Below are 24,072 nucleotides of genomic sequence, written 5' to 3'. Positions count from 1 at the left end.
AGGGCAGGCGGCAGACAATGGTAGATCTGTTAGGTAGTCAGCAGTCAATAAATACTCAGCAGACCGTTAGGCAATCTGGAATTGACACCAGTCAGGCCGGTGGCAGACTACACCAAGGTGTGTATTTATTAACACTGGAGAAAGACATTACAATTAGATTTTAATGGTCACCTTAAAGTTAGAAAACAAAAGCAAATATCTGATTGGTTGCTATGGGCAACATCACTGGTTATATTTGTCTCCAATGTTGATAAATACACCTGCAAGGCAGTTAGGCTAGGAAAGAGAACAGAGACGGTTGCAGACAATGGAAAGTTCGTTAGGGAGTCTGTGCAGAAAGGCATAATGGCAGTGGCACAACAAATCTTCGTTACCGCGGGCAATGCCACCCCACCAGCAAGAATGTAAAATGCCAGTGGAATGGCATACGCGTCGCTACATTTTCCCGAAGTCGTCTCTCAAGGAAACTTTGGGGAAATTGTAGCGGCGCGTATGCCATTCCACCGGTGATTTACATGCCAGTGGGATGGCATTGCAGGAAGATTAGTCGCCCACGGTAATGAAGATTTGTCGTGGGGCGACTAATCTCCCCACGTGCCACTGCCCTAAGAAACAAGAAGAGTAAAGAGGCAAGGGCAAGAGGTCATACAATAAAAAAGTCCACTAGGTAGGCAAGAGGTCACGGCCGGTGGCAGAAAATGGCAGGTCCGTTAGGCAGGCAGCAGACAACTCTCCCCCCACTGCTACTATAGGCACCATCTCTCCCTACTATACCTGCTATCCCACAGCCCCAGTCCCTTCCCAGAGACTATTATCCCACTGCTACTATAGGCACCATCTCTCCCTACTATACCTGCTATCCCACAGCCCCAGTCCCTTCCCAGAGGCTATTACCCCCCCCCCCCCCCACTGCTACTATAGGCACCATCTCTCCCTACTATACCTGCTATCCCACAGCCCCAGTCCCTCCCCAGAGGCTATTATCCCCCCACTGCTACTATAGGCACCATCTCTCCCTACTATACCTGCTATCCCACAGCCCCAGTCCCTTCCCAGAGGCTATTATCCCCCCACTGCTACTATAGGCACCATCTCTCCCTACTATACCTGCTATCCCACAGCCCCAGTCCCTTCCCAGAGGCTATTATCCCCCCACTGCTACTATAGGCACCATCTCTCCCTACTATACCTGCTATCCCACAGCCCCAGTCCCTTCCCAGAGGCTATTATCCCCCCACTGCTACTATAGGCACCATCTCTCCCTACTATACCTGCTATCCCACAGCCCCAGTCCCTTCCCAGAGGCTATTATCCCCCCACTGCTACTATAGGCACCATCTCTCCCTACTATACCTGCTATCCCACAGCCCCAGTCCCTTCCCAGAGGCTATTATCCCCCCACTGCTACTATAGGCACCATCTCTCCCTACTATACCTGCTATCCCACAGCCTCAGTCCCTTCCCAGAGGCTATTATCTCCCTATGCCCATGTCACCATTCTTTCTAGGTGGCCAATCAGAACTAAACTCAGATTTTTCCACATTGTTCCTTTGCCTGTCCCCACCCCAAACACACCCCAGGCTCACGTTGTCCCCATGACTCCCTACACAAACACACAGACAAAGGGACGGGTGTGGGTGCTGCACTTTCTCCTTGTGGGTAAGTCTGGGACTCAAATGAAGGTCTATTTACCCTCCTGCTAAGACTGACAATATTTAGCTGTATATTATCTGTATGTGACACATCAGGGCCATAGGGCAAGTAGCCGCTTGTGCAGTATACTGTAGAGAATGTTCCCTACCTTCCCACCCTGCCGACACACAGATTATATTTTGGGTTTATTTTTGTTCCCATGTGGCAGAAGCTACAGTACGATACTGGGATGTGATTGAGAGTGGATTTAAATCTCACTGCCAAATAATCAAAGCAATAATAATAATACGAATGTTGTTGCCATGCCAAGGAATTGAACAATAAATGGCTGCATCTGTTATATTCAACCATATATGACAATAAAGGAGAACTAAAGCTCAACTTAATATGCCACATCTTGTGTTTTGGGCTTCTGTACCAGCCCAACACCCCCACAGCCCTTTAGCGGGGAAGATCTGTGCCTCAGAAGATGCCCCCAGTAGCTCACTCACAATATACAGTACAGGTATGGGACCTGTTATCCAGAATGCTCGGGACCTGGGGTTTTCCGGATAAGGGATCTTTCTGTAATTTAGATCTCCATAACTTAAGACTGCTAAAAATCATTTAAACATTGAATAAACCCAACAGGATTTTTTTGCCTCCAATAAGGGGTAATTATATCTTAGTTGGGATCAAGTACAGGTACTGTTTTATTATTACAGAGAAAAGGGAATCATTTAACCATTAAATAAACCCAATAGGGCTGTTCTGCCCCCAATAAGGGGTAATTATATCTTAGTTGGGATCAAGTACAGGTACTGTTTTATTATTACAGAGAAAAGGGAATCATTTAACCATTAAATAAACCCAATAGGGCTGTTCTGCCCCAATAAGGGGTAATTATATCTTAGTTGGGATCAAGTACAGGTACTGTTTTATTATTACAGAGAAAAGGGAATCATTTAACCATTAAATAAACCCAATAGGGTTGTTCTGCCCCAATAAGGGGTAATTATATCTTAGTTGGGATCAAGTACAGGTACTGTTTTATTATTACAGAGAAAAGGGAATCATTTAACCATTAAATAACCCCAATAGGGCTGTTCTGCCCCAATAAGGGGTAATTATATCTTAGTTGGGATCAAGTACAGGTACTGTTTTATTATTACAGAGAAAAGGCAATCATTTAACCATTAAATAAACCCAATAGGGCTGTTCTGCCCCAATAAGGGGTAATTATATCTTAGTTGGGATCAAGTACAGGTACTGTTTTATTATTACAGAGAAAAAGGAAATCTTTTAAAAATTAGAATTATTTGCTTATAATTGAGTCTATGGAGATGGCCTTTCCGTAATTTAGAACTCTGGATAACGGGTTTCCGGATAAGGGATTTCATACCTGTATATACAATATAACAGTCACACTATAAGGCTGAATAGTCCACCAATCACCAGCCAGCATACCCTATACTTTGCAGCAATTGTGGGAGGGAGGAGCAGCTGCAGCAGGGAATGGCAGGTGGGGATTAGGTCTGGGCCTGGACCTTACTTCCTGTTTGATGATTTCCCATGCCCCCTAAGCTTAGGTTCCCAACAGCAGCCCACTGAGCACGTGCAGTGCCACTGACACACAAACGATGGCATTACAAGATCCAAGATGGGGAGTTGCTGTGAAGGCCGGGATCATTGCTATTATAGGGCTGCTCAACCTCTGGGCTGGTACAGTAAGTCCAGTATATAAAGTACTGCATTTCTACCCATATTGATTCTTAGGCTTTAGTTCTCCTTTAAATGAGAAATAGATTTCTGTATGACGCACAGAGCCTGTTCCCCTGCAAATCATTTCATGCTAATTCCAAGGACAGATCTATTTCTAATAAGCGTCCCTACTAGCGCCAGCCCCGGCTGATGGTTCTGTTTAACGAGTAGTTCATTAAAATTAGTTCATAAAGATTCAGCGACACAGAGGGGAACCTGAGCGGCAACACAAATGATCTGCTTGAAATACGGCGATTATTGTCACTGTTTGTCCCTTTATGGTTAATAACAGACAGTGTTAGTGCTGCGTGTAATACACTTTCTATTGTAAACTGCCTCCGCTCTGACTAATGGTGCTCTATATACACTGCCGGGAATTGCTGGGAATATGGGGAATATTTGTAACACTGGGAAAAATCGGTTTAATCTAAAAAAAAACTATGAAAAAGGGGCAAAAATAATTTGTCATGTTCTGAATACTTTTTATCCCTTATTTGTGAATTAACACCATGCTGAGAGAATTCTTCTGAGCACTCTTGCTATTTACATTCGTTACTCAGAAACGCTGCACTGAGTCCTCTGTCAAAAGAAACAGGATTTCTTGTCTCTTTTTTTTCCTGTGCCCGGTGGGTCCCGTCGGCCCAGACCCGCCCCTTGCCGGCGCTCCCCCTCCTGACGGCTCCTCCAGACGCGTCAAATTTACGCGCTCGGGGGAGGATGTCGGGTGGGGGGCCCTGGGACGCGCCCGATTGGTGGCACCTGCAGGGTCCCCGGGACGGGAGCCCCGGTGGGCCCTTCACCCCCCAGTCCGACCCTGCTCCTCTCTCTCTCTCTTAGGAATGTGGATCTGAGCCAATCAGCAGGAAGCTTCCTTATAGTCTTACTAACTGAGCATGTACAGGGGTCTTGGTGCAGGAGCGAGGCATTATGGGAACTTTTAATAGAGCTCAGCGTTTTGTTTTCAATGAAGCTTCATCTGAACGGGGGAAATATGGGGAGACTTAAGGGCACTATTGAGAGGACTGAAGGTATGCCTGCAGCTTGAGATTAACTCTTTATTAGCCTTTCCTTCTCCGGGCGAGTGGGCCCTGTACCCCCCGGTCCGACCCTGCCAAGATATAATCTGTTTTTGCTCTGCTAATATAATTAATTGGGAACAACAGAGCCGCCTGCTGTTCACTTTGGCAACAGTCAGCAAAAAGGGGTCTTATGATGTTGATCTGCTGAGCAATGACCAGGGACGTGTCCCAGCTTACTAACTTCATTTTCTGCCAGTTTGCTGACATGACCAGCAGGTGGCGCTGTTATTTCAAATTGATTCCATTAGCAGCTGCCAAACCAGGAGAATATCCAGTTGAAACAAGGACTAGATCAGATTTACAATGTACATGCAGGCCCGGATTCGTGGAGAGGCCACAAAGGCCCGGGCTTAGGGCGGCAGAAGTTTAGGGGCGGCATGCCGCCCCGCCGCAAGAACATTTTTTAATTTTGCTCCCATACGGAGCAGTCGGGACCTCTCCCCACTGCTCCGTATGGGAGTTAAAAAGAGCGTTCGCGCATGCGCAATGGGGAGCTGGCGCATGCGCAATGGGGAGCTGGCGCTTTGCGCATGCACAGTGGGGGCGCGTTCGCGCATGCGCACCGGGGTGCGCGTTCGCGCATGCGCATGGGGGACTCCCACAGGGGCGGCCTCGGGGCGCACCGGAGAGAAATCCGGCCCTGTGTACATGCTCCAAGGCAGGGCTGGTGGGGCCCCGGGAGAGAATTTGGTGGGCCTAATGGGTCCTGCCAGCCCAGTCCCACTGCTGGTCCTGCCACGAGATAGGGGCCCTCGAAGTGGCAGCACCAGTGGACCCCTGACACCAGGGTCGGACTGGGCCGCTTGGACACCAGGAAAAATCCCAGTGGGCCCCCGGTGGCCCAGACCCGACCCTTGCCGGTGCTCCCCCTGCCCGACTGTTCCTCCCCTGACGCGTTAAACTTACATGTGCTCAGCGGAGGACGTTGGGTGTGGGACTCTGCGGGGGGTTAGTGGGGCCCCCACCAGAGGGGGGTTAGGGGACGCAGCCGGCGGGGGCACCTGCAGGGCCCCTGGGGTGGGAGCCCCGGTGGGACCTGCACCCCCCAGTCCGACCCTACCTGATACCCGAGTCTGACACAGGTGATGAGCTTTATAAAGTAGGTGGCCCAAATATTACTATAGATGCAAAAGGAGCCTCCAATAAAAATGCTGTCCACCATCACTATATCAGCCATATTTGCTCCTATCTAACATAGGGAGATTACTGGGCACTTCTGTCCTGCTGCAATAAAAATACCCCTCGGATAGTAAAATGATCATTCCTTTTGTGAAAGCCGGACATTTATATGATAGAAACTGTACTTGGGAGACTCCGGGCAATGGAACTCCTCACCTCGCCTTACACTGGTTCTTTAGAAGAGAATATTAGAGAGCTGACGCTCTCATTAGGAAACCAGAACAGGAAAAGGAAATCTCCGGCATGGAGCTGCCATAGAGACGTACAAGATAATAACATCAGCTGGATGATGGGGGTCTAATTGGAATGTGAATAATGGCGCCTATTAGGCAGGAACAGCCAGCCCTGCTGCTAATACAGTTAGGAACAAAGGATTTCCTATGGAAGAGACCGCACTGCAGGGAGGGGGGAATCTTGGGCACTGGGACCATCTAGTAGTCACTCGGCAGTCTCCAATTGCATTTAGTCCCTCTCCCTTCCGTGTCAGTCATTATTTATGTTCCAATAACTTGCTTTAAAGGGGAAGTTTGCCTTAACTGTGTGTTTCTTTTAAGCTCTTAGGCTGCTATGGTTGCATCATCCTAGAAACCAGGAAACCATAAGGGAAGATGAAGGGGCACTTAACCCAACCGCAAGGCTATCCCACTGCGCTCCCTTAGTTCTCTACAAAACTACCCATGCAAGAGAATTAACCAATCAGATATCCCTAGTGAGAATGCTACTCCGAATCTAAGCACTGTGATAGGCCAATCTCTGGCATCTGGCATGAAATGGAAATGTGTAGACGAATCCAATAAGAATTCTGCTTGCTTTGTGTGCTCCTTGGTCTCTGTTCATGGGATCAGTGCTGGAGGCATTAAATACATATTTTCTATGTACCCAAAAAGCACAATATCTACCCCTCCAGGGTAAATCAGAGCAAGCCAATAGTCAACACTGATCTCCCTAGGTTAGATAGCAGCAAGATGGCTGAAGTAGAGCTAATCTGATTGGAGAATCTCCCTGCATGTGTAATTATGATGGGCCGCCTACATTGGAGAGCAGGGGGTATAATGGAAGGAGAAACACAGTGCAATCCTCTAGCTACCCATGCTCTAAGGACCATCATGATCCCCATATTACCTAAGGAATTGTTACATAAGCTTAGTTTTCTCTTGCCAGGCTCACGTTGGACCCTTCTACCCTAGTCATGGCACGTCCTTCATCTCCGGAGCCTCTGCTGCCGGACCCTACTGTCCATTATACTGGTTTCACCCCTCGTGGCCAACACAGGATTCTTCAACAAAGTCCTTCCATCACAGAGGCCAAGATGGACATGCTGAGAAAAGTGCAGCCCCCCTCAAAGACCAACGTATCTATCTGTCCCACCCCCGGGTACCTACTGTGGCTGGAAATCAGTCGACTGCCCCCGCTCTTGCCACTGCGCCCCGACAAACCCTACGACAGTGCTGTGTGGAGGCAACTAACCGACACCCCCCAGGGTGCCTCGCCCACAGGTCCAATACCGTCTCCCTCCCGAATGGAGGACAACACATGGCAGAAGTTTGTACTGTGCCGCAGCTCCTGGAAACAAGAGAGGGGATCTCCAAGCCTGAGACTGCTCACCCAGTCTAGAGTGCCCCCTATGGTTACTCAAGGAAACATCTTTCCACCTAAGAGGTGAGGGGTAAAGCACTAGCACTGTCTTTGGGAAGAGATGGTAGGGATACTAAGAGCTTACAACTGTCTCCAATCCGGGCTGTCTCTGATCCTACTTAAGGTGCCCATACACCTTCAGATCCGCTCGCTTGGTGACATCGCCCCCTACGGGTGGGCGATATCGGGAGAATCCAGGCTAATTCGCCCTGGGGCCAAACGATTGAATTATAACAACGGGTATAGGAAAAGTCGGTCCGGGGGCCGCATCAACGAGCCGATGTGGTGCCTGATCTGACTAGATTTTCTAACCTGCCCGATCGAGATCTGGTCGATTTCAGGCCAGATATCGGTCGGGCTGGCCCGTCATTAGTGCCCATACACGGGCTGATAAGCTGCCAAGTCGGTCTAAGGGACCCATATCGGCAGCCCGTGTATAGGGGACCTTTATTAGGGAAGATATGACCAGCACTCCACCCTTTATATACACAATACAGCATACCTACACTGGACTCTTTATGCCCCCTAGCTCTGCCACATAGGTATTACAAAACAAATTACATATACAAGATAATCGTCCAACAAGAATACTCTCTACCATTGCTACATCTTTATTTAACATAGGGAGATTACTCTCCCATTATACTTTAGTCCAGGGACCCCCAACCTTTCTTACTCGTGAGCCACAGTCACATGTAAAAAGACTTGGGGAGCAACACAAGCACCATAAAAGTTCATGGAGGAGCCAAATAAGGGCTGTGATTGGCTATTAGGCAGCCTCTATGCACCCTATCAGCTTACAGGGGCTTTATTTGGTAGGAAATCTTGTTTTTATTCAACCAAAACTTGCCCCCAAGTCAGGAATTCAAAAATAACTCCCTGGTTTGGGGGCACTGAGAGCAACACCCAAGGGGTTGGGGAGCAACATGTTGCCCGGAGCCACTGGTTGGGGATCACTGCTTTAGACAATGAGTTTGTGAAGCACTGTCATGGGAGGTTCATTTCCCCTTTAATATCACATGGGTGACTGACTATTCTGCTGCTAGCAGAGGCCTTCAAGCCATCACACCTTCTGGTATAAACACCGTGTGGGATAAACCAACCGGTTACTATATACCGAATTGCCCATGTGTTTACCCAGTTGCCCATTGGTAGCGTTTAATACAGTTATATATTAACTTTCTGCTTTGCTCCTGGGCAGGAACGCTAAACAGAGGTCCATAGATGGATTTGGTCCTTCAACGCTTGATTCCATCCCAGAGGCACCAGATCTACCCAGCAACCTGCACCAACCGAATAAACCCCACAATATCTCCCTTCTGGGAAACTCTCCTAATAGGACAATGATCCTGCAGAGGTACAAGGAGCTGCAGGGCGCGGTGAGGAGTGTGGTGCCCAACAACAGCAGGATGCCAACCCCTGGAGAGTTGCCCCAGGGTATCGTAAGGTGACAAGCTGTGACATAGAACAGAGGTCCCCAACCACCAGGCCGAGGACTGTGCTGAACCGGCCACCTCTGGTACCAATTACCTTTGATCCCAACTCCATGACAACTACTATGTGAAGCCCAGGGAGCTTTCTACTGATCACCGTCTACAGCAGCGGGTCACAACCTGTGGGTCGGGACCCCCTTGGGGGTGGAATTACACTTTCACAGGGGTGGCCTAATACCATAAAACACATATTCCCGATGGTCTTAGGAATAATTTTATGGTTGGGGGTCACCACAACATGAGGAACTGTATTAAGGGGTCACGGCATTAGGGAGGTTGAGAACCACTGGTCTAGAACCCACAGTTAAGCTGAAGCAGACTTGAGGTACGGTAGTGGTTTGAGGCCCATTGATATTCAGTATGTGGTAAGGGCCCCCCCTTTTGCTCAGTTCCAATCATTTCTAGGGCAGGAAATCAGTCTCCAGCCCAACGGAAGCCTAATGGACCTTCCAGAAGTATCTCTGTCCCTTACTTGTACCATCATGTGTGCCACTAAAAAGGTGTTGGGCTTCCAAAGCAGACCAATTGCATAGCAGCATTCAATTTTCCCCATGAGCGGAAAGGTGTGTAACCAGTTGTAACCAAAAGGGGGTCTAGAAGAACATCAAATATGTTACAATCGGGTTTGGGATGATCAACTGGAGGAGCACGGGCCAAAGGGAGGACTTCTTGTGGCCCTCAAGCTTCTCAAGAGCTCCAGAGACTGCACATGTGCGAGGCCTATGCTACACTAGGAAGGCCTAACCAATAGGGGCGCCACTTCGCTAGACACCCGGGTAACACTTATGCCAACCTGAGCAGGTACATGGGTGGTAAACTACATAGACTGCACAGGGCATTGAATAAAGGCAAGGGGTGCCAGGGAATGGGGGGGGCGTCTTGATGAACTTGATGGACTTATGCCTTTTTCAACCTAACTTACTATGTTACTATGTCTCTCTGAAAAGGAAAGGACCCTGGATTTGTGTATTTTATAAAGGCATACTGGGGTAAAAGCTGTAAAATAGCCTATTGGTCCATTGTATCGGCGTCATTACAATATCAGTGATGTCATAGATTTTATGCAATGTCATTGGTTGTGTCAATTATATAATGTTAATATTGTTCTTAGATAATCCAGGCTCAGATCTGAGGCAAGGCCATAAGTGCTCAGGGTGACCAGATCCCACCCCCCACCCCGACCCCCCACCCCAGGTCATGTGATGGGCTAAAGAAAAAATAACTCCCTGGTTCCCATGAGGGTGCTGGGAGTGGTGCTTGCCTGGTTTGGGGCAGTTTGTTCCCAGGGGGCACATGGTTGCCGGGGGCCCCCCAGCCAGCAGGCAGACATACAGATGCAGTTGGCTGTTTATAGTCAGAGGGTTATTCTAAGAGATGTGGGAAGCGTGGGAACCTGTCTGTCCCTCCAGCCAAATATTTCTGCAAGTTTCCGACTCCACGCCGGCCAAGGGTGGGCTTATTATAGCCTCACTGTAACCCACCCTCTGCCCATCAACACTCTCACCCCAGGGCCACAGAGCTGCACTAAATCCCTTTCTCATCCCCATGTTGGTAGATTAACCCTTCTACTGCCAGAAATAATGGCCTTACTACACACAGCCAGTTAATGCTCCTACCCCTCATACCATCTTGCCTTACTATACACAGTATTGCCAGTTACTGCTCCTACCCCTCATACCATCTTGCCTTACTACACACAGTATTGCCAGTTACTGCTCCTACCCCTCATACCATCTTGCCTTACTACACACAGTATTGCCAGTTACTGCTCCTACCCCTCATACCATCTTGCCTTACTACACACAGTATTGCCAGTTACTGCTCCTGCCCCTCATACCATCTTGCCTTACTACACACAGTATTGCCAGTTACTGCTCCTACCCCTCATACCATCTTGCCTTATTATACACATTATGACACAGTTACAATCACGGTCAGACTGGGGCTACTGGGTCCCTGCACCCCCCAATGGGCCCCTCCACCTATCCCCATGCCTCTAATTTAAATGGATCACTGATGGCCAGGGATGGAAGGGAGGGGGTGGGCCAGCCCAGGGCGGGGGTGCATGTTCCATGGGTGATGGTGGGGCCTGGGTAATCCATATTACAAAGCTTTTAAGCCCTGACTGCTCCCCTAACACCATCTTTGCCTCACTATACAGTATATTTTATCCCCCATCTAAGCAAACTATTCCCAGTTACAACCCCTTTCCCCTTTTTCCTTATTATACACATTATCTCACAGTTACAGTCCAATGGTTCAGGTATATATATATATATATATATATATATATTTTTTTTTTTTTTTTTTTTTTTTTAAATATATATATATATATATATATATATATATATATATATATATATACATACAGTATATATATAAATATACTGAGTCAAGTCTTCCAAAGGTTTATTTTGCTTAACATTTCGGTCCCCCACATATATACTGTATATAAATATATACAGTATATACACACTAGCAGCCCACAGAAACAGCCTTCCCCTGACCCTAACTAAACACTATTCCACTGATATAGCCCCTACCCCTGAAACGTTGTGCCTTACTATGCACACTATTAATGCCCCTTACCCTGGTATTTTCCTGACTTACTATATACCAGTGATCCCCAACCTGTGGTTTGTAAGCAACATGTTGCTCCCCAACCCCTTGGATGTTGCCCCCAGTGGCCCCAGTGTGGCCATTTATAAATTTCTGTCTTGGGGGCAAGTTTTGAAAGCCCAGGGACACAGTTTTACCCCAAGCAGAGCCTCCTGCAGGCCAGCAGTCCCAATGGGGTTACTAATTAGCCAGTCACAACCCTTATAATTAGGCAATCACAACCCTTATAATTAGCCAATCACAGCCCTTATTTGGCATCCCCAGAGAACGTTTTCATGCTTGTGTGGCCCCCCAGCACTTTTTATACCTGCATTTGGCTCACAAGTACAAAAGGTTGGGGATCCCTGCTATATACATTATCCAGCCATTATAATACACCTACTTGCCTTTTTATACACAATATCCTACTGTGAAAGCCTCTTCACTTGATGCATCTTGCCTGACTACACACAATGCCCCGCGGCTTCTCTCCTTCCCCAAAAAGAGACAAATCTGCGTTTGCCATAAACCTAATTCCTATTTACTTTAATAGCACCCGAGTGGGTTGCCATTGTATGAGCAGAGCTTTATGGGGGGGGCTAGATTTAAGGCTCGGTGGCTGCCAGACACAGGGGGTCCGGGGGAATGAAAGAAGCAGCTACTGGGAAGAGGGGAGATTTGGGGGGGACTGAGAGGGATGGGGATGTAGAAGGAGAGTAGCGGGGAGATGACAGCAGCAGAGAATGAGGGAGGTACAACGGGGGGGGGGGGTATTACTGCAGAGCAGGAGGAGGGAACGGAGCGAGAGAGGAATCCCCTGAATACAGAGAGAGGGAAGGGAATGAGGCAGAGAGCTAAGGAGTGAGAAGTACCAGGCAGAGTGTATGGGGGCGAGTACAGCAAGAAGAGGAGAATCTGCAGGGAAAATCCATTCATTCCAAGATCTGCTTCTTATCCGGAACCTCATATAGAGATCTGCTTCCTACCCTGAACCTCATATAGGGATCTGCTTCCTACCCTGAACCTCATATAGGGATCTGCTTCTTACCCTGAACCTCATATAGGGATCTGCTTCCTACCCTGAACCTCATATAGAGATCTGCTTCCTACCCTGAACCTCATATAGGGATCTGCTTCCTACCCGGAACCTCATATAGGGATCTGCTTCCTACCCTGAACCTCATATAGGGATCTGCTTCTTACCCTGAACCTCATATAGAGATCTGCTTCCTACCCTGAACCTCATATAGGGATCTGCTTCTTACCCTGAACCTCATATAGGAATCTGCTACTTACCCAGAACCTCATATAGAGATCTGCTTCTTACCCTGAACCTCATATAGAGATCTGCTTCCTACCCTGAACCTCATATAGAGATCTGCTTCTTACCCAGAACCTCATATAGAGATCTGCTACTTACCCAGAACCTCATATAGAGATCTGCTACTTACCCAGAACCTCATATAGAGATCTGCTACTTACCCAGAACCTCATATAGAGATCTGCTACTTACCCAGAACCTCATATAGAGATCTGCTACTTACCCAGAACCTCATATAGAGATCTGCTTCCTACCCTGAACCTCATATAGAGATCTCATTCCTACCCAGAACCTCATATAGGGATCTGCTCATTGCCCTGAACCTCATATAGGGATCTGCTACTTACCCAGAACCTCATATAGAGATCTGCTTCCTACCCGGAACCTCATATAGAGATCTGCTTCTTACCCTGAACCTCATATAGAGATCTGCTTCCTACCCGGAACCTCATATAGGGATCTGCTTATTACCCTGAACCTGCACTATGCAGGGACTTGGGAGAGACACACAGAACAGGGACTCCCCAAAGAGGGAGAAGGATCTGAGGGGCTCAGCAATACTGCACCAGCAGAGACGCCTCAAACAAGCCACGCAGTTTGTGCACAAAGACTCTGCGGATCTTCTGCCACTGGACCAGCTGCGGAGACTGGGGACCAGTAAAGACCTGGTGAGTGTGGGGGGGGGACCCGGGTTGCTCAGTGAGACTAATGTTTGCAGCTCTGAACCAAGTTACAGGGCCAAAATGTGGGACTGCTTTCATGTCTTGCAGGGATTCCTATAGATGCATGCTGCAGACTGCAATGATTTCTACGGTGCCATGTTGGTTCGCTGTCCTATAACGCTGCTACTCTTGGTTTAAATGTTAACCTAACTGGCCTTTGGGCTGTGCCCTAGGGGGGCCCCTAAGCCTCAATCCCCACCATTTGCAAAGCACTGATCCCGGTTTGGTTGACTATATACATCAGGGGTCCTCAGCCTTTCTTACTCGGGAGCCACAGTCAAATGTAAAAAGACTTGGGGAGCAACACAAGCACCATAAAAGTTCATGGAGGAGCCAAATAAGGGCTGTGATTGGCTATTAGGCAGCCTCTATGCACCCTATCAGCTTACAGGGGCTTTATTTGGTAGGAAATCTTGTTTTTATTAAACCAAAACTTGCCCCCAAGTCAGGAATTCAAAAATAACTCCCTGGTTTGGGGGCACTGAGAGCAACACCCAAGGGGTTGGGGAGCAACATGTTGCCCCGGAGCCACTGGTTGGGGCATTTAAATATAATGTTCTGTTGCCCTGCTCTGATAAAAGTTGCATGTTTGCTTAAGAATTCCTACTATAGTTTATATAAATACCCCACTGTGTAGCCCCGGGGGCAGCCATTCCTGCACTGGTACAGCTGGGGTGTTTGCTACAGAAACCCTACTATAGTTTATATAAATACCCCGCTGTGTAGCCCCGGGGGCAGCCATTCCTGCACTGGTACAGCTGGGGTGTTTGCTACAGAAACCCTACTATAGTTTATATAAATACCCCGCTGTGTAGCCTCGGGGGCAGCCGTTCCTGCACCGGTACAGCTGGGGTGTTTGCTACAGAAACCCTACTATAGTTTATATAAATACCCCGCTGTGTAGCCTCGGGGGCAGCCGTTCCTGCACTGGTACAGCTGGGGTGTTTGCTACAGAAACCCTACTATAGTTTATATAAATACCCCGCTGTGTAGCCCCGGGGGCAGCCATTCCTGCACTGGTACAGCTGGGGTGTTTGCTACAGAAACCCTACTATAGTTTATATAAATACCCCGCTGTGTAGCCCCGGGGGCAGCCATTCCTGCACTGGTACAGCTGGGGTGTTTGCTACAGAAACCCTACTATAGTTTATATAAATACCCCGCTGTGTAGCCCCGGGGGCAGCCATTCCTGCACTGGTACAGCTGGGGTGTTTGCTACAGAAACCCTACTATAGTTTATATAAATACCCCGCTGTGTAGCCCCGGGGGCAGCCAAACTATAGTAGGGTTTCTGTAGCAAACACCCCAGCTGTACCGGTGCAGGAATGGCTGCCCCCGGGGCTACACAGCGGGGTATTTATATAAACTATAGTAGGGTTTCTGTAACAAACACCCCAGCTGTACCGGTGCAGGAATGGCTGCCCCCGGGGCTACACAGCGGGGGTATTTATATAAACTATAGTAGGGTTTCTGTAGCAAACACCCCAGCTGTACCAGTGCAGGAATGGCTGCCCCCGGGGCTACACAGCGGGGTATTTATATAAACTATAGTAGGGTTTCTGTAGCAAACACCCCAGCTGTACCAGTGCAGGAATGGCTGCCCCCGGGGCTACACAGCGGGGTATTTATATAAACTATAGTAGGGTTTCTGTAGCAAACACCCCAGCTGTACCAGTGCAGGAATGGCTGCCCCCGGGGCTACACAGCGGGGTATTTATATAAACTATAGTAGGGTTTCTGTAGCAAACACCCCAGCTGTACCAGTGCAGGAACGGCTGCCCCCGAGGCTACACAGCGGGGTATTTATATAAACTATAGTAGGGTTTCTGTAGCAAACACCCCAGCTGTACCGGTGCAGGAACGGCTGCCCCCGAGGCTACACAGCGGGGGTATTTATATAAACTATAGTAGGGTTTCTGTAGCAAACACCACAGCTGTACCAGTGCAGGAATGGCTGCCCCTGGGGCTACACAGCGGGGTATTTATATAAACTATAGTAGGGTTTCTGTAGCAAACACCCCAGCTGTACCGGTGCAGGAACGGCTGCCCCCGGGGCTACACAGCGGGGTATTTATATAAACTATAGTAGGGTTTCTGTAGCAAACACCCCAGCTGTACCAGTGCAGGAATGGCTGCCCCCGGGGCTACACAGCGGGGTATTTATATAAACTATAGTAGGGTTTCTGTAGCAAACACCCCAGCTGTACCAGTGCAGGAATGGCTGCCCCCGGGGCTACACAGCGGGGGTATTTATATAAACTATAGTAGGGTTTCTGTAGCAAACACCCCAGCTGTACCAGTGCAGGAATGGCTGCCCCCGGGGCTACACAGCAGGGTATTTATATAAACTATAGTAGGGTTTCTGTAGCAAACACCCCAGCTGTACCAGTGCAGGAATGGCTGCCCCCGGGGCTACACAGCGGGGTATTTATATAAACTATAGTAGGGTTTCTGTAGCAAACACCCCAGCTGTACCAGTGCAGGAATGGCTGCCCCCGGGGCTACACAGCGGGGTATTTATATAAACTATAGTAGGGTTTCTGTAGCAAACACCCCAGCTGTACCAGTGCAGGAATGGCTGCCCCCGGGGCTACACAGCGGGGTATTTATATAAACTATAGTAGGGTTTCTGAAACATATAGACCTAGGTTACTAGTGCAGGGTAACAGTACATTACTATTATTATAATCAAGGTCCAATCTGATTGCAGCAGCCACACAGTGTGATCCAGAGACGGCTCATGGGGGGCAGCCTGAGCATCGAAAGCGATAACCCTGTATTTCCAACTTCCCCGTGCAACAGGGGGAGAGACGCACCCCCCCAGGGTGATGAGACGATACAGCCAACTAAGTTGGGTGAGGAGCCCCCCGGTGGCTGGAAGGAACAAGCTCTACTCATACCCTGCAAGGTACAACCCCTAGCAACTACTTGTATACCTGCTTATACTGAGATGAGCCCTGATTGGGCAGTTAGACTAATGGGAGTAAATGTGTTACCCCAATGAGCAGAATCTGCTCCCACCAACAGCTCCTTTTAACTGAGGGTTGTTTACCTTTGAGACAATTTGCAATTGGTCTTCATTTTTTTTTTATTTGTAGTTTTTTTAAAATTATTTCAGCTTTGCCCAGCAGCTCTCCAGCTTGGCGTTTCAGCAGCTGTTTGGTTGCTAGGATCCAAATTACCTTAGCAACCAGGGTTGTGGTTTGAATGAAAGACTGATAAATGAATAGGAGAGGGCCTGAATATATAAATAAGTAATATAAAGTAACAATACTTTATAATTACAGAGCAATAGTTTATTTCCTCAGGCAGTGCCGGGCCAAGCCATCCAGGCACCCTAGGCAAGTCAGTCGGGCACCCAAGGCAAGTCAGCCGGGCACCCAAGGCAAGCCAGCCGGGCACCCTAAGCAAGCCAGCCGGGCACCCAAGGCAAGCCAGCCGGGCACCCAAGGCAAGCCAGCCGGGCACCCAAGGCAAGCCAGCCGGGCACCCTAGGCAAGCCAGCCGGGCACCCTAGGCAAGCCAGCCGGGCACCCTAGGCAAGCCAGCCGGGCACCCAAGGCAAGCCAGCCGGGCACCCAAGGCAAGCCAGCCGGGCACCCAAGGCAAGCCAGCCGGGCACCCTAGGCAAGCCAGCCGGGCACCCTAGGCAAGCCAGCCGGCTTGGCCCATCCCCCCCTCCCATGTGTGGGGCTGCGGGGGTCACTGGAGGTGGGTGAACGGTGGGGGTAAAGGGCATGGAAATAGGGGTAAGTGAAAGAAGAGGTGCCTGCCTGGCGCCCACCCACTGTTGCCCCTAGGTGCCTCTTCTGCCTTCCCCTAGTTCCGGCCCTGGGCTCAGGGGTCAGTGACCCCCCCCATTTGCAAGCTGCACAGAGTTAGAAGAAAAAGGCAAATCATTTAAAAACTCTGAAAAACAAATAATGAAGACCAACTGAAAAGTTGTTTAGAATTGGGCATTCTATAACATACCAAAAGTTGAACTTAATGGTGAACTGCCCCTTTAAACCACTGGGTTCCAGCATCAATATGGGTCGGGGGGGGGGTGGATGATTGATTTTATACATGTCCCTATTGAAAGGGCAGGGCTGGTATGTTGGGGATACATTATATATATATATATATATATATATATATATATATATAAAAAGGGGGGTGTCCTTTCTGCACACAGGTTTGTGGCCATGACGCAAAGGCCAAGCTATGCACGGAACATCAACAGAACCTCATCTCCCGGAGCTGCACGGAAAGGCTGGGGTAAGAGCAACCAGGGTGGGGGGCCACAATTTTAGGAGAATTAAACAATACAAAACAAATTGTTTGTGTTTTTTTCACATAGGCTCCCCCTTTACATTAAACTTTTAGTATGTTGTAGAATGGCCAATTCTAAGTAACATTTCAATTGGGCTTCATTATTTATTTTCTATAGTTTTTCCATTATTTGCTCCTTTTTATTACTCATTTTTCTATCCATCCCCCTCTCCTATAAATATATCAGTCTCTTATTCAAACCAGTCCCTGGTTGCTAAGGTATTTTGAACCCTAGCAACCACATGACTGCTGAAATTTTAAACTGGAGAGCTGCTGAACAAAAAGTAAATTCATAAAAAAAAATGAAGACCAATTGCAAATTGTCTCAGAACAGCAGTCTACATTATAATAAACGTTAATTAAAGGGTGAACAACCCCTTTAACCCCCCTCCAGCTGGACCAGTCCCAGAGTTGTCTATAGGAGGAGCAAAAAGAAGCAACTACAGGTATAGAACCTGTTATCCAGAATGTGCAGGACCAAGAGTGCGCAGGATAAGGGGTCTTTCCATAATTTGGATCTCAACATCTTAAGTCTACTAAAAAAAAAAATCAATAAAGCATTAATTAAACCCAATAGGATTGTTTTTCTTCCAATAAGGATTAATTATATCTTAGTTGGGATCAAATACAGGTACTGTTTTATTATTACAGAGAAAAGGGAATCATTTAACCATGAAATAAACCCAATAGGGCTGTTCTGCCCCCAATAAGGGGTAATTATATCTTAGTTGGGATCAAGTACAGGTACTGTTTTATTATTACAGAGAAAAGGGAATCATTTAACCATTAAATAAACCCAATAGGGCTGTTCTGCCCCAATAAGGGGTAATTATATCTTAGTTGGGATCAAGTACAGGTACTGTTTTATTATTACAGAGAAAAGGGAATCATTTAACCATTAAATAAACCCAATAGGGCTGTTCTGCCCCAATAAGGGGTAATTATATCTTAGTTGGGATCAAGTACAGGTACTGTTTTATTATTACAGAGAAAAGGGAATCATTTAACCATTAAATAAACCCAATAGGGCTGTTCTGCCCCAATAAGGGGTAATTATATCTTAGTTGGGATCAAGTACAGGTACTGTTTTATTATTACAGAGAAAAGGGAATCATTTAACCATTAAATAAACCCAATAGGGCTGTTCTGCCCCCAATAAGGGGTAATTATATCTTAGTTGGGATCAAGTACAGGTACTGTTTTATTATTACAGAGAAAAGGGAATCATTTAACCATTAAATAAACCCAATAGGGCTGTTCTGCCCCCAATAAGGGCTAATTATATCTTAGTTGGGATCAAGTACAGGTACTGTTTTATTATTACAGAGAAAAGGGAATCATTTAACCATGAAATAAACCCAATAGGGCTGTTCTGCCCCCAATAAGGGGTAATTATATCTTAGTTGGGATCAAGTACAGGTACTGTTTTATTATTACAGAGAAAAGGGAATCATTTAACCATTAAATAAACCCAATAGGGCTGTTCTGCCCCAATAAGGATTAATTATATCTTAGTTGGGATCAAGTACAGGTACTGTTTTATTATTACAGAGAAAAGGGAATCATTTAACCATTAAATAAACCCAATAGGGCTGTTCTGCCCCCAATAAGGGGTAATTATATCTTAGTTGGGATCAAGTGCAGGTACTGTTTTATTATTACAGAGAAAAGGGAATCATTTAACCATTAAATAAACCCAATAGGGCTGTTCTGCCCCAATAAGGGGTAATTATATCTTAGTTGGGATCAAGTACAGGTACTGTTTTATTATTACAGAGAAAAGGGAATCATTTAACCATTAAATAAACCCAATAGGGCTGTTCTGCCCCCAATAAGGGGTAATTATATCTTAGTTGGGATCAAGTGCAGGTACTGTTTTATTATTACAGAGAAAAGGGAATCATTTAACCATTAAATAAACCCAATAGGGCTGTTCTGCCCCCAATAAGGGGTAATTATATCTTAGTTGGGATCAAGTACAGGTACTGTTTTATTATTACAGAGAAAAGGGAATCATTTAACCATTAAATAAACCCAATAGGGCTGTTCTGCCCCCAATAAGGGGTAATTATATCTTAGTTGGGATCAAGTACAGGTACTGTTTTATTATTACAGAGAAAAGGGAATCATTTAACCATGAAATAAACCCAATAGGGCTGTTCTGCCCCCAATAAGGGGTAATTATATCTTAGTTGGGATCAAGTACAGGTACTGTTTTATTATTACAGAGAAAAGGGAATCATTTAACAATTAAATAAACCCAATAGGGCTGTTCTGCCCCAATAAGGGGTAATTATATCTTAGTTGGGATCAAGTACAGGTACTGTTTTATTATTACAGAGAAAAGGGAATCATTTAACCATGAAATAAACCCAATAGGGCTGTTCTGCCCCCAATAAGGGGTAATTATATCTTAGTTGGGATCAAGTACAGGTACTGTTTTATTATTACAGAGAAAAGGGAATCATTTAACCATGAAATAAACCCAATAGGGCTGTTCTGCCCCCAATAAGGGGTAATTATATCTTAGTTGGGATCAAGTACAGGTACTGTTTTATTATTACAGAGAAAAGGGAATCATTTAACCATTAAATAAACCCAATAGGGCTGTTCTGCCCCAATAAGGGGTAATTATATCTTAGTTGGGATCAAGTACAGGTACTGTTTTATTATTACAGAGAAAAGGGAATCATTTAACCATGAAATAAACCCAAGAGGGCTGTTCTGCCCCAATAAGGGGTAATTATATCTTAGTTGGGATCAAGTACAGGTACTGTTTTATTATTACAGAGAAAAAGGAAATCCATTTTAAAAATCTGAATTATTTGATTAAAATGGAGTCTATGGGAGACAGACTTTCCGTAATTCAGATCTTTCTGGATAACAGGTTTCTGGATAATGGATCCCATACCTGTACTCATCTCCTCTTCTTTATACACCAATTTATCCCCCACCACCCTATTAACCATTGCCCTTTTGTTCATCTCTCTTCTTCTCCTTGTCTCCTTCTTTATTCCTCCCATTAAGTCTTTCCGCATATAACCCACCCCACCTCCCCAGGTGTTCCTCTGCATACAGTTGTTCAAGTGAAAGCTCATTGGAATGGGGCAGAAGTACCCTGAGGGCTAGGGGGGCACAGGGTATATAAGATGTGCCTTATGCTTGCAGAATGGGGCTCTCTGAGCAGAATGGACAGAAGACGCTTCCGAAGGAGCTCAGAGTAGACATTGAACTGGGACCAGAGAGACTGACGGGTGAAGCAGTGATCGTGGGTAAGTAATGCAACGGGGGCGAGAGGTACCATATGCTCTCAGATTTAGGGCTACAATGGTATTTTCCCACTTACAACACCCACCCCCACTTGAGCCGGCCAATAGGCCATTAAAAAGCATCCCAGTGCACAACTTTGTTTTTTTCCTTCCTCAGACGATGACCTGACAGAGATCTGTCTTGGCCTCAGGACATTGGTGTCTCTTAAGGTAGGTTTTATGGCTGCTTCTGTTTAACCAATAGTATCTACCCAGCTACAGTACAGTACCTGTACTTGATCCCAACTAAGATATAATTACCCCTTATTGGGGGCAGAACAGCCCTATTGGGTTTATTTCATGGTTAAATGATTCCCTTTTCTCTGTAATAATAAAACAGTACCTGTACTTGATCCCAACTAAGATATAATTACCCCTTATTGGGGGCAGAACAGCCCTATTGGGTTTATTTCATGGTTAAATGATTCCCTTTTCTCTGTAATAATAAAACAGTACCTGTACTTGATGCCAACTAAGATATAATTACCCCTTATTGGGGCAGAACAGCCCTATTGGGTTTATTTAATGGTTAAATGATTCCCTTTTCTCTGTAATAATAAAACAGTACCTGTACTTGATCCCAACTAAGATATAATTACCCCTTATTGGGGGCAGAACAGCCCTATTGGGTTTATTTAATGGTTAAATGATTCCCTTTTCTCTGTAATAATAAAACAGTACCTGTACTTGATCCCAACTAAGATATAATTACCCCTTATTGGGGGCAGAACAGCCCTATTGGGTTATTTAATGGTTAAATGATTCCCTTTTCTCTGTAATAATAAAACAGTACCTGTACTTGATCCCAACTAAGATATAATTACCCCTTATTGGGGCAGAACAGCCCTATTGGGTTTTTAATAGACAAGTTATAGAGATCCAAATTACGGAAAGACCCCTTATCCGGAAAAACCCAGGTCCCGAGCATTCTGGATAACAGGTCCCATACCTGTATAATGTAGAGAGTGATATCCTGATACAACTTGCAGTTGGCCTTAATTTTTTATTATGTGTTTTTTTAATCATTTAGCTTTTTGCTTAGCAGCTCTCCAGTTTGGACTTTTAGCAGCTGGTATAAAATACCATAGCAACCATATAGTGTTGTTAGTGGAACATTGGAATATGAATAAGAGAGGTCTGAATAGAAAGAGACGTAATAAAAAAATACAAAATAGTAGTCTCATAGAGCAGTATTTTTTTTTTTGGCTTCCGGGGGTCAGTAAATCCCCATTAAACAGCTGGAATTGCTCATGTAAAGGTGAACTACCCCACACCCCAATGATGTCACATAATACCCCAAGTCTTTTTTACATATGGAATAACACAACAGAAAGTCCATGATATAAAGGTTGTTACAAGCTCAGTATCCCACTCCCATTCCCTGCCATATTGTACTCTGGTTTCTCCTCTCAGTGCTGCATTGATCTGGAACGAGGTGTCCTCAAAACACCACACCAGGAAATCCCATTCCTAAACCCCATTGATGCCAAGCGCAACCCGGAGGAACCCCAAGCAGCGATGGATCAGTGGCCACCAGAAGGTACCAGGGGGCCATGATCTGCTACATGCTGTGGGTAACTCCATACCCATACAACTGCCGCCTTTACTAAAGCACAATCAGCTTCCAATGACTACCTACCCGGAACCCTAATGCTTACACTGCAGAACTACTTGCCGCTGGACTGGAAATGAGATGGGAGCCTCCTTGCATGGCACCTTGATTCTAGGAACCGGAGACAATGGCAATTGTTGTCATATCGCTCTGCATCTTCTTTCTCTGAAAAACTCATATTCAAGTTCTGGACTTGGTGACGGAACTTTGTTGGGTTTCTGTGTTTGTATTCCAGTCCAGACCTGCACTAGCCTGTCCAATATCATTCTCAAACCAAGTTGCCTCTCTGTTTGCTGCTATAACTGCCCCCACTCCTCTGGGAAGGTTCCCACTAGATTAGTGATCCCCAACCAGTGGCTCTGGGGCAACAAGTTGCTCCCCAACCCCTTGGATGTTGCTCTCATTGCCCCCAAACCAGGGAGTTATTTTTGAATTCCTGACTTGGGGGCAAGTTTTGGTTGAATAAAAACAAGATTTCCTACCAAATAAAGCCCCCTGTAAGCTGATAGGGTGCATAGAGGCCCCTAATAGCCAATCACAGCCCTTATTTGGCTCCTCCATGAACTTTTATGGTGCTTGTGTTGCTCCCCAAGTCTTTTTACATTTGGCTCATGAGTAAGAAAGGTTGGGGACACCTGGTCTAGATGATGGAACATTGTTGCTGCAAGTTGCATTGGTTCACTCTCAAGGTTCTAGGTTTGGTTGTGTTAAGGGCAGTCAGGTCTTCTCCCATTCCCATCTCAGCAAAACCTGGACCTGGTTTTAAACATGGAGGCATTATTGTGCTGAAACAGAAAAAAAAAATAACTCCCCCAAACTGTCATAAAATACTACAGAACCCTAGAGAGAACCCAACTGGGCCCAGTACCCAGCTGGTGTTTCCTATATAGCAGGGATCCCCAACCTTTTACACCCCTGAGCAACATTCAAATGTTGGGGAGCAACACAAGCATGGATAAAGTTCCTGGGGTGCAAATAACAGCTATAATTGGCCATTTGATAGCCCCTATGTAGCCCCAAGGGGTTGGGGAGCAACATGTTTAAAGTGACTCCTCTATTGTAAAGCATTAAAAGGTACAGAGTTGTCCCCCACCAACACACGACATCACCTAGCACTGTTTATAAGTATATATTTTACAGGTTGTATATGATACAGCATTGCGCATGTCACTATTGCTTTTTAAATGCCCGTAAGCATGTTTCTTATATTAATAAAGTGGCTTTACTTTGACCAGCAAGGAAGGCTTCTCAGACTTTAGTTTGGTTAAATGAAATAATGTGTATCAATGAGAGCTTTCAATAGAGGCAGCTGCCATATTGTTTGCCTCTGCCAATTTTAACTTCCATTCTTACACATGGGAAGGGACTGGACAGGCACATTATGGAGCATGTAGAAGAGTCATGTAAACCCCTGTAGGTAG

General features: G+C 46.3%; 2 protein-coding genes across 2 annotated transcripts; both read left to right on the top strand.

Annotated features, from left to right (window-relative positions):
- The first annotated feature begins 1,443 nt into the window (after nucleotides 1–1,443).
- Nucleotides 1,444–9,841, top strand: tex52 (testis expressed 52). Its single transcript, XM_004912752.3, has 3 exons — nucleotides 1,444–1,659; nucleotides 6,813–7,310; nucleotides 8,488–9,841. Exons 2-3 carry the CDS (start codon nucleotides 6,841–6,843, stop codon nucleotides 8,735–8,737), a joined length of 720 nt encoding a protein of 239 aa, XP_004912809.2. The 5' UTR covers nucleotides 1,444–1,659; nucleotides 6,813–6,840; the 3' UTR covers nucleotides 8,738–9,841.
- Nucleotides 9,842–13,093: 3,252 nt separating this feature from the next.
- nrip2 (nuclear receptor interacting protein 2) lies at nucleotides 13,094–23,613 on the top strand. The gene is made up of 6 exons (XM_004920036.4): nucleotides 13,094–13,366; nucleotides 16,131–16,328; nucleotides 17,595–17,677; nucleotides 20,900–21,003; nucleotides 21,158–21,210; nucleotides 22,453–23,613. Exons 1-6 carry the CDS (start codon nucleotides 13,184–13,186, stop codon nucleotides 22,594–22,596), a joined length of 765 nt encoding a protein of 254 aa, XP_004920093.2. The 5' UTR covers nucleotides 13,094–13,183; the 3' UTR covers nucleotides 22,597–23,613.
- Nucleotides 23,614–24,072: the final 459 nt, after the last annotated feature.

Source organism: Xenopus tropicalis, chromosome 3 (genome assembly GCF_000004195.4).
Source record: "Xenopus tropicalis strain Nigerian chromosome 3, UCB_Xtro_10.0, whole genome shotgun sequence".
Taxonomy (NCBI): Eukaryota; Metazoa; Chordata; class Amphibia; order Anura; family Pipidae; genus Xenopus; species Xenopus tropicalis.
Note: the sequence above shows the minus strand (reverse complement) of the source record. Positions and strands in the feature narration are given on the sequence as shown.

Bases quoted from the DNA above. Each gene is read 5' to 3' on its own strand.
- tex52 (XM_004912752.3), top strand. From the start codon at position 6,841: ATGGCACGTCCTTCATCTCCGGAGCCTCTGCTGCCGGACCCTACTGTC. The intron at 7,311-8,487 runs GTGAGGGGTAAA...GCTCCTGGGCAG, and splicing joins AACATCTTTCCACCTAAGAG to GAACGCTAAACAGAGGTCCA.
- nrip2 (XM_004920036.4), top strand. From the start codon at position 13,184: ATGCAGGGACTTGGGAGAGACACACAGAACAGGGACTCCCCAAAGAGG. The intron at 16,329-17,594 runs GTACAACCCCTA...TTCTGCACACAG, and splicing joins CTCTACTCATACCCTGCAAG to GTTTGTGGCCATGACGCAAA. The intron at 21,004-21,157 runs GTAAGTAATGCA...TTCCTTCCTCAG, and splicing joins GGGTGAAGCAGTGATCGTGG to ACGATGACCTGACAGAGATC.